The sequence below is a fragment of the Passer domesticus genome, chromosome 2 (assembly GCF_036417665.1).
Source record: "Passer domesticus isolate bPasDom1 chromosome 2, bPasDom1.hap1, whole genome shotgun sequence".
NCBI lineage: Eukaryota > Metazoa > Chordata > Aves > Passeriformes > Passeridae > Passer > Passer domesticus.
The window spans coordinates 68,867,474-68,882,022 of record NC_087475.1 but is presented as its reverse complement, the minus strand read 5'-3'; the positions used below and the strand labels follow the sequence as shown (position 1 = coordinate 68,882,022).

Sequence of the window (14,549 nt, the reverse complement as noted above, 5' to 3'; positions counted from 1 at the left end):
TATCTTACTCTGAGCAGTGACCTTTACTGTACAGGATTTTGGAAGTTCTCTTCCTTTCATCTGCTGTAGCATTATCCTGCATTCTTTTGAAAGAAAGTATTACTTTCCAAAACAGATTTTGAAAAACTAAATTGTAGTGCTTTTTGAAGACTGGAAGTGAAATGAATATACTCAAAGTAGTGACAGCTGGTATGTCACTATAATTTATATTGTTGCCCTTCAGAATACTTCAGAATTACTGATTCTTTCCTGGTTTTTTATATATATATGTACATGCAGTGTAAAAACCTTCCTTGCAATTTAATGGTGATATGTAGGCCAAAACATTTCCAAAAGAACATTTAGTACCTGTGCAGATATCAATGCCTATTTTACCATGTAATATTTTATCAACAAAAACTAGGATTTTTTTGCTTGCAAGTTATGTAAATAATTTTTTTGGCTTTTTTTGGAAGAAATTACCCAAACAAAAGCAATTAGTGCTTTTGCAGAAGTGTTGTGGTTTTTATATGTTTACCTATACTTCTTTTTTAGTTTGATGTTTTGGAAAATTTTCGATTTGTGAAATTACTTATCTCTTGGTCTGTTTGTCTATTTGTTTTGTTACACAACTGTTTAGTGCTTTGCTTCCAGTGTTGCATCATAAAGCTAAAAAGGGACCCCCTCGTCAAGCCAAGTATGCTATTCACTGCATCCATGCAATATTTTCCAGCAAAGAAACGCAGTTTGCACAGATATTTGAGGTAACATTAAATATTTAAGTTACTTTTACTGATCTTTCATATTGCAGATGTACACTAAGGGATGTAGTTGCAAGTTGTAGCAGATTTAGGAAATATGTTTTTCCCCTTTCCTTTTGCTCTTACATGATTTTGGCCCAAAGAATGGTAGTAGAGGGTGTTCTTGTATCTTGTGATTTGTCATGTTTTAGGTTATGTATTTTAAGAGCTGGTAGAGTAAAACCAAGTGTTAGGCTGTGTACTAGAACCATGAACTATATATGGAAAGAGCAACCATATGCTACTCCTTACCCCTGTTGAAAATGGTCAAAAGTATTTAAATGGTTGCAGAAATTATGGAAAACTGAATTGTGGTACAGAGTAAATAAATTTTATAGCTGTAACTGCAAATAGACTTTTTAATTATTGGCCATCAGCCTCTTATCTTGAAGGCTGAATCATAGTCCATTACTGGAATTGCTAGCTTGAGATCTAGTTCTCCCACAAGAAAGTAAGCTTTTTAATCCATTGTTTCCTAAATTGTTGTGTTTGAGTTGTCACTTTTTCAGCTATCCAGAGGTAATAAATATTTTGTCTGTCATCTTGACATTTCCTCTGACTTGAGGAAGACTTGATGGGTTGGTGAATGTGTCTTTAAAATTAAATAATCAATAGTTCTTTTGAAATTGTATTTCTGAAGTAGACATGGACATCTTGGTACGAAGCTGTCATTCCCATCCCCTCAGTAGGACACAGATTGTATCAGTAATACTTGAATTTGTTGCCTTTTTTTTTAGCCACTGCATAAAAGTCTGGATCCAAGCAATTTTGAGCACCTCATTACGCCGTTGGTTACTATTGGCCATATAGCCATGCTTGCACCTGACCAGTTTGCTGCCCCTTTGAAATCTTTGGTTGCTACTTTTATTGTTAAAGATTTGTTAATGAATGATAGGGTGAGTACTTTTAAAACCTTATGTTAAGAATGTGCTTTTTCTGTAGTATCATACTCAGCAAGTGCTTGGGAAAATATTTGGCATGCTGGTTCTTTTTGTGTGTGGTTGTCTTCTGATTTCCTCATGTAGTTTGACTCCATTCAAAACCCATGGTACAGAAAAGGAAAATTCTACCAATTTGGGAATCTTACAAAAGTGATGAGCTGCATAGCATAGCATTTCATCACTTGTAACTTGGCCTTCATTAAAAAGATGAAATTTGTTATGACTTGATTCTGTTTCTTATCTTGAGTGAGTTGTGATTTTTAGGAAGTATATTACATTTGACATTAAAATACACTATTTAAATGGAGGACTGAATTTCAATTTTTTAAACAATTTTGAATTGATTCTGAAGTGATTATGAAGTCAAAAAATGAACTTGTGCATTGTTTGAAGTTGCTTAGGGAAAGATACACTATCTAAAGCAGTAAAATGTGTGTGAGGTTCCAATCTACTGAATATGGAAAAACTGTTATTTTTCAAAGCAATGGCTATTGTGCCCTAAAGGAATAGTTTTCAGGTAACAATAATGACCAATCCCTTTATTAATCTTAAATTTGGTGATGGTTGGATAGTGGGGTATCTCACCTCTGTAGTGGTTACTTCTGTAAGGTAGAGGAGGCATAAAGCTGACCAGGAGTGCTGCTGTACTGTTTCCAGAAGCAAACAGGAAAGAAGAGGTTACAAGTTTCACTGAAGAGTAACAGTACTGTAACAAATGTAACATTTTGTTTAGCTTCCAGGAAAAAAGACAACAAAACTTTGGGTCCCAGATGAAGAAGTGTCTCCTGAAACCCTTGTGAAAGTGAGTAGCATGTACTGTGTTTTCTTGTATTTTATGTTTATAATACTTAATAAGAATTTGCTCTTGGGAACATATTTTTAAATTATTATTTTATGCATAAATTTACATACACACTTCATTAAGTTTTAATATGAGCTCTTTATAGGTGTAGTTTTGTTTTCTGATACTTGACTGTGATGATAGCTGAATTACCTGAAGTAAAAGTATTTTTTTCCCTCCTCTTCAGTGTAGGAGTTAAATACTATAGAAATTTTGTCTTTTTCTTTTTCTGTTGAATTTTTATGCCATTCCGAGAAACTTTCAGCGTTGTTTTGGAAGAAGAAAAATGGGGTTTGGATTTGTCAGTTTCCTCAAATGAATAAATCTGTTACATTGTTTATTTTTCTATGTTTGCAATGTGTATTGGAGAAAAACCTGAATTAAGAAAGAAATCACTTTAAAACGGTGAGGGGTTTGTTTTGGTACTTTCCTTAAAAATGACATCTCAAGCCTTTTCTTATTTTGGAGTAAGTGTATACATTTTCTGTACTCTGTAAGAGATACTGTCAATCAATTTTTCAATGAATTAGAAATAGACTCACGATGTGGAAAATATATTCTATATCTGTATTTGGTTTTTAAATGCCCTTCAGAACAGGGATAGATTTTTGCTTTCACTCCTTTCAGAATAAGATGCTTGTCTTTTATAGTATGCTCTATGTTATATCAGTTGTTTAGTTTCTAATGTCTTCTGAGTAGAGTGGCTCTGGTTTTAAAAGGTTCTTTGCCTTGTCTCAAAATTGTTAAACACTTCCTAGCAGACCTTCTTTTCTGCTAGGTTAGTAAGTACTTTTCTTTGCAGTTTGGTACAGAACACATTACTGGAAAGGCTTGGCTTTTTTTGAAGTTGATTTGTTGCTTTTAGTTTTTTGACTCCACAAACAATATTTTTCATGTTTGTGCAACTCCATAGTTACATAGTATACTCCAAAAATTGTTAAAAGAATGCACCTTTGTTTTAATTTAATGAAGTGCTAATTTTAAATAGACATGATTTCACTTGAGTGATTATACATGTAACTTGAAGTAGCAAATATTAATTGTTTTTCTTAATTATTTTAAATTATTTGTGAACCTGTAGTAACTCTCTAAAATGTACTTTTATATTGATAAAACTTCTCATACATTTGCCTATTTGGAAGGGAATTAATCTGCAGAAATTCTTAAGGCAATTTGCAGTTTAAGCCAAGCCTGAAAACTGTAAGAAGAATTTATTTGCAGGTGAAAACAAGTTATTGTGCAAATTGATTTGCAAATTTAATTAGCATTTATTACTACTGCGGAGCTTAAACTTAATGTATGCTCCAGACCATGCCATTAGTTTATAAATGATTTCTCTCTGACAGTGTACTTTTCTTCACTCTGGTTTCACAAGCCTCTTTTTGCTTTTGTAGCATTATAATATATCTAGTGGGGATTTTAAAACTAGCAAGTTGGAGTATGAAAGTGAGAAGGACTGCTGAAAATTAAATTTTAGTATTGTCCAGCCTAGCAGATGTAGACTGATACAGGATAACCATTGTTGGATAACCATAGTTTTGGGTGCTACACCTTCTGTGAAAGGCTCTCTGCAGAGAACTGTTTCAGTAGAGTATTAACTATGAATTGGATTAATGATTGTATGAGTTAGACTGGAATTCCTACGCTGGGCACTAGAGTTCTAAAGCAATTGTCTCTCCTGGCAATGACCTGTAATGATTACTGTGCACCATGCAGCAGATTGAGACTTCTGTAGTAGCAATGATATTTCTTGTTTCCTTCCATATCACTGGAATATAAGGTTTTTAATACTGTTTCTCTAACTATGCTCAAAGTGGGCTTTGTTTCATTTTTCACTACTGCACAAACTTGCAGCCTTTGTTGCTCTGAAACCTCAGACAGCAGAAACCTTAGCCAGCTGCTGCCATAATGGTGATGTAGTAGGAAGACAGTGTTGTCTTTCATATGGCTCTGTCTCTTTTTTGCCTTCTTTTCTTTTCATGTTGTGTAAATAATTTTTCATCTCAGAGGAGAATTCTAGGCTTGTGGAATGCAAATTGAAATAAGAACTTCAGACTGAATATAAGGAAAGGCCTGAGAACAGTCAGACGATGCAACAAGTAGCAAGAGGTTGCAGATTGCCAAGAGAGGCTGTGCAGCCTTCATTTTTGGAGGCCTTTTGACACTACAGTGCATAAAATTGAGACCAATGTGGTGTGGTTTTGTAGCTGACCTTCCTTTGAGTGGGAGATTGAACTGGAAACCTCCTAATATTCCTTCTAACTGGAATTAACTTTTAATAGCTAGACTGTTTGGTTGCAAAGGGAGAATTTAAAACATGACAGCAGTCCAAACTCATGTCATGTTTAACAAAGTCTTTGGGTAATCAGTAGTAGTGACTGGGGGAATTCTCGTGCCCTGTACTAATTTCATGGGAATGCTTAATTCTGAATGGTTGCTGGAATGTCATCATATCATCTTTAACATCAGCAAAAAAATAGGGAAACTAGTGGGGTCGGACAAAAATTCTGAAGGAAACAGGACTAGGACTTGACTGCATGGAAGGAAGACTAGAATAGGTTTGGATAATAAAACTGGGGAAAAGACATTATGGAGTGAATTACTAGAAGCAAAGATTGAAATTGAAATTGGTCAGGGGACAAGGTAGCCTGTATCTGTTCCTTGGCTGAATGTGCCATTTATTTGAGGACCAAGGAGAGCTGTCATATTTCCATCCTCCCAACAAATGGGAGGCACTGACGGTTACAGGTCCTGGTTATGACATGAAGAAACTGGATTTGTGAACTGTGAAAATATGGGATGCCATTATTGTTATATTACAATTATTATATTGGGATTGATGCTATTAAAATCTTCTGATGGATACTTAGAGCTGTTCCAGTGGAAGACCCTTTGAAAGTGAGGGCAAGACAAATTCTGCTCTGCAGACTACATTTGCATTTTGAGTTCTGGAGTGACAGACATCCTGCAGCTTACTGGTGTTACCCAATAAGGTGGAGCAAGTGGACTACAGTCCTAGAAACTAAGCTCACATAGAAGTGATAGTCCTAGAACTGAGATTTGATGGGCCCATTTTGGTCAGTTCGTTGCAAGGAGTAGAGCAATTAGGCTATGATAAATTTAATTTGTTGATATTCTGAATTTTTATATGAAAGTTACTAGAATTGCTTTTCCTACTAACGAGAATATTTGAAGTTACCATGTACAAAAAGTGTTAAGTTTTCTCAAGCTTTTGGGTTTTGATCTTCAGAGTTCAATATTTTGTTTTGGTTTTAGGGGTTTTTTTTGTTTCTTTTATTTCCCCCCAAAGGATATCTATGTGATTTAGATGTGCATTTTCATTTTGCTGTAGGAAATTTTCTTTATTGTCTCTGCTGTCATATGAAAGGAAAATGAAAGGATAAAGGGATTCAAATACTAAACCAAACTTAATCTCCAAATTAATGTTTTATTTTCACTAAAGAAATGTGAAATTATTCCGTGTTTCATGATAGTTGCTGGATTCTGCATACTGGCAGAAGCTTGCCTCAAAACACTTGATGTGTCCATTGGCAAAACCAAGTTATCCCTTCCTGTCTTTGAGGCTTTTCTTTAAATAGCTGTGAAAAAAATACTCTTTACCAGGGTAAGTTATCATAGTACAGATTGCTAATAGTCAAGATGTCTATTAAAGGGTTTTTCAAGTACATGTCTTAAATTTAAACTTAAATATGACAGATAAGTAGAGAATGTATAGAATATACAGGAATTTAACACCAAGGTTGTGGGTTCAGTCGCCATGTGGGTCATTCACTGGACTTGTTGATCCATGTGGATCTCTTCCGACTCAAATATAGGAATATATAAAGATGAAAATATGTTCTGCTTTTTGATCCACTAACATTTTCTTAGTAAGTATAAACTAACTGTTTAGCCTATTTCACAGTATTTAATGGATGTAAGCTCAATTAAGAAAACGTTTTCAAAGAACAAAATGTGTGATTGCTTATAGAAAAAGCAGCTCAAACTTTAACTAAATGTGTAATTTTTATTTGCTGTAATACATCCTTGAGACTTTCAGTGAAAAGTTGCTGTCTCGTGAGAGTGTGTGTGGTTATCTTTCAGTATTTAAATGATGTTTTGCAGTCCTGACAGACTTATTTGTACCAGCAAAATGCACTTGGAAAAAATACTATGTGATTAAATTAAGATAAAGATTATTTTAAATATGAGGCTTATGATATGCTTTGACTTTTTGGTATAATTGTTTTTTCAGATTCAGGCCATCAAGATGATGGTTCGATGGTTGCTAGGAATGAAGAACAACCACAGCAAGTCAGGTACTTCTACTCTGAGATTGCTAACAACAATATTGCACAGTGATGGAGATTTAACAGAGCAGGGGAAAATAAGGTATGTACCAGATGGTAATATTTTCATGATTGTGATGATGGAGTGAGGGGAGAGTTTTAATTGAAGTAGAGTGTAAACTATTCTACTAGACTGCTTAACAATTTATATATTTTATTTCATAAGATGTGTTAGTAAGCTTGGCTGGTTTCTACGTAAGTTTGCTGAGTCTTGGGTTTTGTAACACTGTACACACAGCTGAATTTTAGGTTTTATATTCTTGCTTTATTTATCCCTTCAATTGGCCATTAGACATCATATTGCAGGAATAAACTGTGCAACTGTGCAACTTCCTCCTTCCCACTGAAAATTGGTTTTAATTTTTTATGCAGCTTGCTGTTCCTGGTGTACCAATTGCTGTGTATGCCAAATGCCAATAGGTGGGCTTTCTAATAAAGAACAATAGTGTGTTGTGTAAACCAAGTGGAAATACTTATTACACAAGATACTTCTGCTTGGAGGCAGGCTAATCTATCCTAAAGTCTCTAAAAGTAAAGGCAAGAAAGAAATGTGTAAACAGGCTTAAATCTCAATAAATAATTTACCTTTTAAGTGACTGTTAGGCCACTTGTTTTTCTAGGTATCTTCTTAATCCTCTGTGGTAGGAAAAGTGACAACTTGTCAGCTACTATTTGTTGCTAAACATTGAAAATTTATGTCTACAAAAGACATTAGGGGTATGGGTAGATTGTGCCAGTATGTTTAAAAAGGTTCATGTTTTCAGGTAGAGTTAATGTTATACAGTAGTAATGCAGATAGAACCATATTTTGTGAGCAAAACTGCAAACCTGAGAGCTGTTTAGTATATTATCTTTGTAGCAACTATGTAGTCTGTCCTAAAGTTCTTTGTAAACAATTGTTTATAGTTTTAAGTTCTGTAATGTGACCATTCATGGCAGCTTCCAGGAAGTTGAATGGCAGTAATTTAGCTTTTCAGCATGACTACTTGGAGCACATGGTTGGCTCACACAGTAGTTAGTAAGATCAGTTCTGTAGACCCTGTGTGTTTTCATGCTTGGAATGATGATCCCTTACTGTGCATGTTTCAGAAATTTAATTTTCCCACTCCTTTTCTACTCAAAAAGTAATTATATAAAATAGAAACTTTATATAATGATGTGATTAGTTCTCCATTTTTAAATCAAGTTAATGGAGGGCTAGGGAGAGATCCTTTCAGAGTAGGGAGAAAGCTGCAGTGACATGTGATGTTGCTGTGGAGGTAACCCTTCCATCCCAGAGCCTGGAGCTCTGCCTGGCATGGATGTTGAGCCAATGGAGAGCTTATGGGTTAAGACTGAAGAGCAGATTGCTCTGGGTAACATCATGGTGAGTGTATGCTATGGGACCCCTGGCCAGGAAGAGGAAGTGGATGAGGCCTTTAAACAGCTGAAAACAACCTAATGTATGCAGTCTTTGGCCCTCATGGGGATATTCAGCCTCTCTGATATCTGCTGCAAGAGCAACACAGCACAGCAGTGCATAAAAATCCAGGGCAGTGTCAATGACAACTTTTTGACACAGCTGGTTGAGGACGTAATGAGGAGAGGCTCTCTGCAGGACCTCATACATGCCAACAAGGAGGGGCTCACTGGGGATGTGAAAGTTGAAGGCAGCCTTGGCTATAATGACCTAAGATGGTGAAGTTCAAAATCCTGAGGGCAAGAAGGGGGCCAGAAGGCAAGATTGGGCTGGACTTCAGGAGAACAGTCTTGGGTGTCTAGAAGAATGTGTTTGTAGGATCCCATTAGATAAGGCCTGGAGGGAAGAGGGGCCTAAGAAAGCTAATTACCTTGTATTCAAAAATCACCCCTTAGTACTCAAGAATGATCACAGTAGAAAAGTAGATGGATACTTCAGCAAACTGTACCTGGATGAGCAAAGTGCTACTGGCAAGAGGGATTGAGAGCAGCCCTGCTGAGTAGTACTTGGGGACACTGGTGGATGAAAGGGTGAACATGAGCCAACAATGCCTGTTTACATCCCAGACAGCCAGCTGTGTCCTGGGCTGCATAAAAGAAGCATGGCTAGCAGGTCAAGAGACTAGATTGTGCCTCTTCAGCTCACTCTGAGGGTGAGACCCTACAAAAAGTAGTGCATCCAGCTCTGGGGTTCTCAGCACAGGAAACACATGGAGCATGCTCAGAGAAGGATGTCAAAAACAGAGGGCTGGAGCACTTTTATGAGGAAAGGCTGAGTGATTTGGAGTTGTTCAGTGTGGAGAAGAGAAGGGTCTGGGGTGACCATAATAAGAATGGTCTTATTGTGATCTGTCAGTACTTAAAAGGAGCCTGTAGACAGAAGGAATAACTTTTTTTGTGGTGAGGGTGATGAAACACTGAAACAGGTTGCTCAGGAAGGTAATAGCTGCCCTGTCCCTAGAAACATTCAAGGTCAAGTTGGACAGGCCTCCAAGTACCTGCTCATTACAGGGGGTTGGACTGGATGAGCTTAACAGTCCCTTCTGGCTCCAACTATTCTATGGTATGAGGTATACAGAAGGAGGAACTAGAGATGGGTAATCTGGCAGGAATGCAGGAATACCATCTGAGATACAGATAGGAAAGCCAAATCCCAACTGAGATAAAATCTAGTGAGAAGTGACAAAGGCAACCAGAAGAGCCTCTCTAAGTAAATAAGTGATAAAAGGAAGACTAGGGAAAGGGTGCATCCACTGCTGAATGAAGCAAGAACCCTGTTGACAGGACATGTAATAATTATTTTGTGATTCTCAGTATTGCTTTTCAAGAAAGCTCCAAACTGGTAGAAGGGCCAGTGCATTGTCTCTGTGTGACCTATACTGCCTACATTAACAATTACTCTCAAAACCTGAAGCAGAGGAGATGATGTTTCAGGCCTGTTAGTTCTGCATGGAACTTGCTGACACTTCCTGACCTTTGTTCTTCACCCTTTGAGTGCTGTAAGGATATCTTCTTTCTGGCAATGCTTACTGGGTCACTTGTGTGCAAACCTGATACTTCTCCTTCTGACTTGGAGCAGGCTTTGAAAAGAGTAAAATTGTCCATTCAGTACAGAACATAACCTTTTAGACTGTACTTGATATGAGGTCTTTCTGTGTGAATCACTTTTAGTGTTCATGGCTTGCACTTGTTTTTTAAACAGTGTTTAATAATTTGCTAAACATAATTGAATTAAGTGAAAGTGGCAGGGCTCAGGAGCCTTTGATGCTGTTGAGGCCATCAGTCATGTTGTAATCTTCTTGGTGTTATTGCCTTCATCAGCCCTAAAAGTGACTCTGCCCCTATGCCTCTTGAAATCTACACAACTTTACCCTTCAGTGACACTGTAAGGGCAGGTTTTTTTTTTTTTTTACTTCAAAGCATTGTTCAGCCTGGAGTGTCAGTTGGAGGCTAGGTCCCATTTGGACAACAAATCCCTTCTCTTGTTTATCCTTCACACTTTGAAGTAGTAGGATTGATGACTTTTTTGAATTGCTTTTAAATCAACAACTGATTTCTTCGAGATGTTATCATGTGTAGGTTAAATTCACCAGTCTTGTATTTTTTTAATATCAAATTTAATCAATAAGCAGTATCTCAGCTGTCCTTTCCAAGTCTTTCTTTTTTATTTTATAAGTCATAAACAGTCCTACAAAATTAAAGATTATGCAAATTTGGGGTTAGGTAGAACAACTAAGTTTAATCTTGCATTTCTTTGTAGTAGGATTTTGATTTTAGTCTATACTAAGCATAAAATAAGACTATTTCAGTATCAGAGGATGCTAGCTCTTGCTGAAAGTACTAATATTAGATATGAAGTTGAATTGAGATTTTCTTGAAACACCATCTGCATTTTTTCTTAAACTAATGCTCACCAAGAGAAAAAATATTGAAAACCTTTTGGAGTTTAGAATGTTGTAATTCTGTGCTGTAGAAAATTTGCCACACATCTGATACACGCCATTTTCAGTGGTTGCATTCAAAAGACATTTTGTTATTGTCTTAAAATAGAATTCACTTAGTCATGTATTACAGTATCTAATTAATTTATGTTGGCCTGAAGCATGGATTTTGAGCTAGAAAAGTTTGGCAACTCTGGGAACTAGAAATGGGCTGGCTACTTCTTTGGCAGGCCTCTCCTGCTGAAGGGGGACCAGCAAGCTGAACAGAAGTGTCTTACTGCCAGATGTGGTCTCTGAGGGGCAGTATGGACTGTCCTCACTCAATGCAAAGCTAGAATTGTTTCACACCCATGTGGAACTTTTAGGAAGTTTGATGGAAAATTTTTATTGCCAGGTTGGGACAAGGTAATGGTAAGTGGGAATAGGCTGTAAAATGTGGTGCCATGAAAATTATTTTGGGTTTGAAATTGCTTCTGCTAGCATAGAGGTGACTAAGTTCACAGAAACTTCTTTCCTTTGAAGTACTTGTTTTTCAGTGATGCAAACTTATTAGATTTAGTAAAGTCAAATAATTACGTAATTTTTTGTACTAATTAACCTTCACAATCCATGTGCTTGTTTTTCAGTAAACCTGACATGTCTCGCTTGAGGCTGGCTGCAGGGAATGCTATTGTGAAGTTGGCACAAGAACCTTGTTACCACGAAATCATCACCTTAGAACAATACCAGCTGTGTGCACTAGCCATAAATGTAAGGAAATTTGTTGGAGTTGTGGGTTATCAGCAGATGTATGAGTATATAGTTGTTCTCTGTTATGTATATTTCTGCAAATCTGGTTTTATGCAAAATATTCAGCCTTGGCATGAAATTATTTCTCCATTTCATAATCCTGAAAACTCATTGTGGATGAGAATTAGATCTGTAGTACTGGGCTGTCCATTTGGGGTAGAGTAGAGTAGTCCATAGAGTAGTCAAATATTAGAATACTGATAAAGAAGAAATGCAGATGTATTTAAGTAATACCCCAGCTGCATTATAACATTACTAGAAGTTAAAATGAGATGATGTATAGTATATTGAGCTGTGGTGAAAACGGTGACCTAGGTTTCTCAATACTTGGGTAGAATATATTTGGAATGCAGAGGTCTGCAAAAATAACTAGCATCCTTCAAATATTAGAAGAAATAGGGAGATATTTCTTAGCAGATGCTGGAATTTTCATCCTTAACTTCTGCCTGTGAGCCCATAGTAAGGAAATAACTCTCAGTTGTAAGTAGAGATATAGGGACCTTCTCTATTTCTGGCTTGTAGGTGTAGCAAATTGTACAGAAATTGATTCATGCCCTAAGAGTAAGGTTGCCATGAAGGGACTATTGTTGGTGTTACTGGGGTAGCTGCTGGTATTCTCCTGGATTTTCCAGAAGTCAAGAAATCCTCTGTAAGGAATTCTGTCCAGAAGATATCTGCAGCAATAATGATATGCCATTTTAGATCCTAATTCCCGTGTCTAGCTGAAGCTTTAAAAGCTGCAAACCATTTTAAATGTCAGAAGACTTTAAACTGGCATGCAATGTAGAAAATATGGAGCCCGCCTCCTGTGTGGATATTGTTTACTTTCACACAGAGTATCTTTTTTAGTTTCTAAAGTTGCTTGCAATTGGTTAGTTAGACTAGAAAAATCATTCCTTTACCAGAGTAAGACAGTCCCTGTTAGGCTCATAACTATGTTTATGTGAATTTTAAGCTTCTGTGTTCCTATGAAAAGGAGCCCTTAGTTGGTTCCCAAATGCTGTGAAAAACAAGGGAAATGGACCAAAGCTTTAAACTACTTAAGCAGATGAAATCTAGCAAAACTACAGCAGGAACTCAGTGGTAAAAACTGAAGGTCTTTACACCCAAAGAAAAGTCTGATACTTTTCAGCTTTCCTATTCCAAAACTGAACAGAAATGTTAGTTTTGTCTCAAAATGAGTTACAAAGATTTTTACAGTTCAGAACAAATTTAATCAAGACAAAAATAGTCACTCAGTATAATGACAAATAAGTTCTGTCTCTGCTCCGGAAAGGATACTCAAGCTGCATAGTGTCATGCCAAACTAGCCTTGCCAGTGTAGTGTTTGCGTGTTCTGTTTTCTTGTGAACCCAGTGATCAAAATCTGTTCATTTCTTCAGTCATTTCCCTCCTGTGGCAAATCTTTATTGCAAATGTTAACCTTGCAGTTCCTATCAGAAGTTTGCTTCATTTTTTTGATATTCTTTTTACTATGTTAAGGTGCAGGCCCTTTGCCTTCCTCCGTCTCTCACTTTTGTCACATATTTTCCAGCTATAACAGTCTTAACTGTTTGTGGATATTCTAACATGTGTTGTCACCTTTTTTGTGTCTAATGCTTACCTTCCCTGAATTTTTAAAAGGGAATTTTGAGAGATAAGATTCAAATTAGAACATTTGTTGGGTTCTCAACATTTATAAGCCAGTTAGTATCACATTTTACTGTGGCATTATAGCACACTTTGGACCAGAATGAGCCCATAAAGATAATCTCATTTAACTCCCTTGCTGTGGTCAGGGACACTTTGCACTAGAACAGGTTGCTCAAAGCCCCATCCAACCTGGCCCTGCACATGTCCAGTGATAGGGTGTCCACGAGTTCTCTGGGCAGCCTGTTCCAGTGTCCTGTCACCCTCATGGTAAAAAAATCTTTTCCATATGTCCAATCTAAAGCTCACCTCTTTCAGTGTAAAACCATTGCTCCAGAGCGGGACACAGCACTCCAGATGAGGGTCCCATGAGAGCAGATGATGAGAATCCCTTTCTGACCCTGCTGGCCACTCTCCTTCTGGTGCAGCCCAGGTCATGGTTGGCTTTCTGGGCTGTGAGCTCATGTCCAGTTTTTCATCCATAAGTGACCCCAGTCCTCTTCAGGGCTGCTCTTAATCCCTTCATCCCTCAGCCTGTATGGATACTGAGGATTGCCTGGAGCCACGTGCAGCACCTTGCACTTGGAGCTCTTGAACCTCCAGATGTTCCCCTGGGCCCAGTCCTCAAGCCTATCAAGGTTTCTCTGGATGGCATCCCTTCCCTCCAGTGTATCAACTGCACCACTTGGCTTGGTGTTATCCACAGGCTTGCTGAGGGATGTTCTCAACCCTCCTGTCTGTGTAATTGACAAAGATGAACAATGCTGGTCCCAGCATTTCCCCTGAGCACACCAGTTGTTACCGATCTCCATTTGAACATAGATTTTTTTTTTTTTTTTTCTACTGCAATCCTTTGGACCTGGCCATCCAGCCAGTTTCTTACCAGTTGAGTAGTCCATCTCTGAAACCCATATCACTCCAATTTAGAGACAACAATGTTGTGTATAACTGTGTCAAAGCCCTTATAGAAATCCAGGTGGGTGACATCAATTGCTCATCCTTTATCCATTTGCACATTCACTTCATTGTAAAAGGTTAGACCAGTCAGGCATGATTTGTCCTTTATAAAGCCATGGTGGGTGTCTGTAATCCTCTCCCTGTGGATATCCATATGCTTTGTCACTGCTTCCAGGAGAATCTGTTCCTTTGTAGTGTCATTTATGTCACTTTTCCCTCTTCATTTATTGATACCTCTTTGCCTTTTGTGACTTTCTAAGTTGTTTTCTAGAATTTGGATTGTAAGCTCTGTCAGGTCAGGAATTCTGCCTTTCATTTTCACTGCAGGTCCTAATGGATTTAGAATACTTACAAATAACTTTTCT

The 14,549-nt window shown here is 37.4% G+C and overlaps 1 protein-coding gene across 4 annotated transcripts in view; it reads left to right on the top strand.

Moving 5' to 3' along the window:
- PDS5B (PDS5 cohesin associated factor B) overlaps nucleotides 1–14,549 on the top strand; it is a 99,104-nt gene that overhangs the window by 63,010 nt on the left and 21,545 nt on the right. For all 4 annotated transcript variants that reach the window (XM_064409041.1, XM_064409039.1, XM_064409040.1 and 1 more), the window contains exons 20-24: nucleotides 620–743; nucleotides 1,517–1,675; nucleotides 2,454–2,522; nucleotides 6,817–6,953; nucleotides 11,436–11,559. In XM_064409041.1, coding sequence (XP_064265111.1) covers nucleotides 620–743; nucleotides 1,517–1,675; nucleotides 2,454–2,522; nucleotides 6,817–6,953; nucleotides 11,436–11,559 — 613 coding nt within the window. The remainder of the gene's footprint in view (nucleotides 1–619; nucleotides 744–1,516; nucleotides 1,676–2,453; nucleotides 2,523–6,816; nucleotides 6,954–11,435; nucleotides 11,560–14,549) is intronic.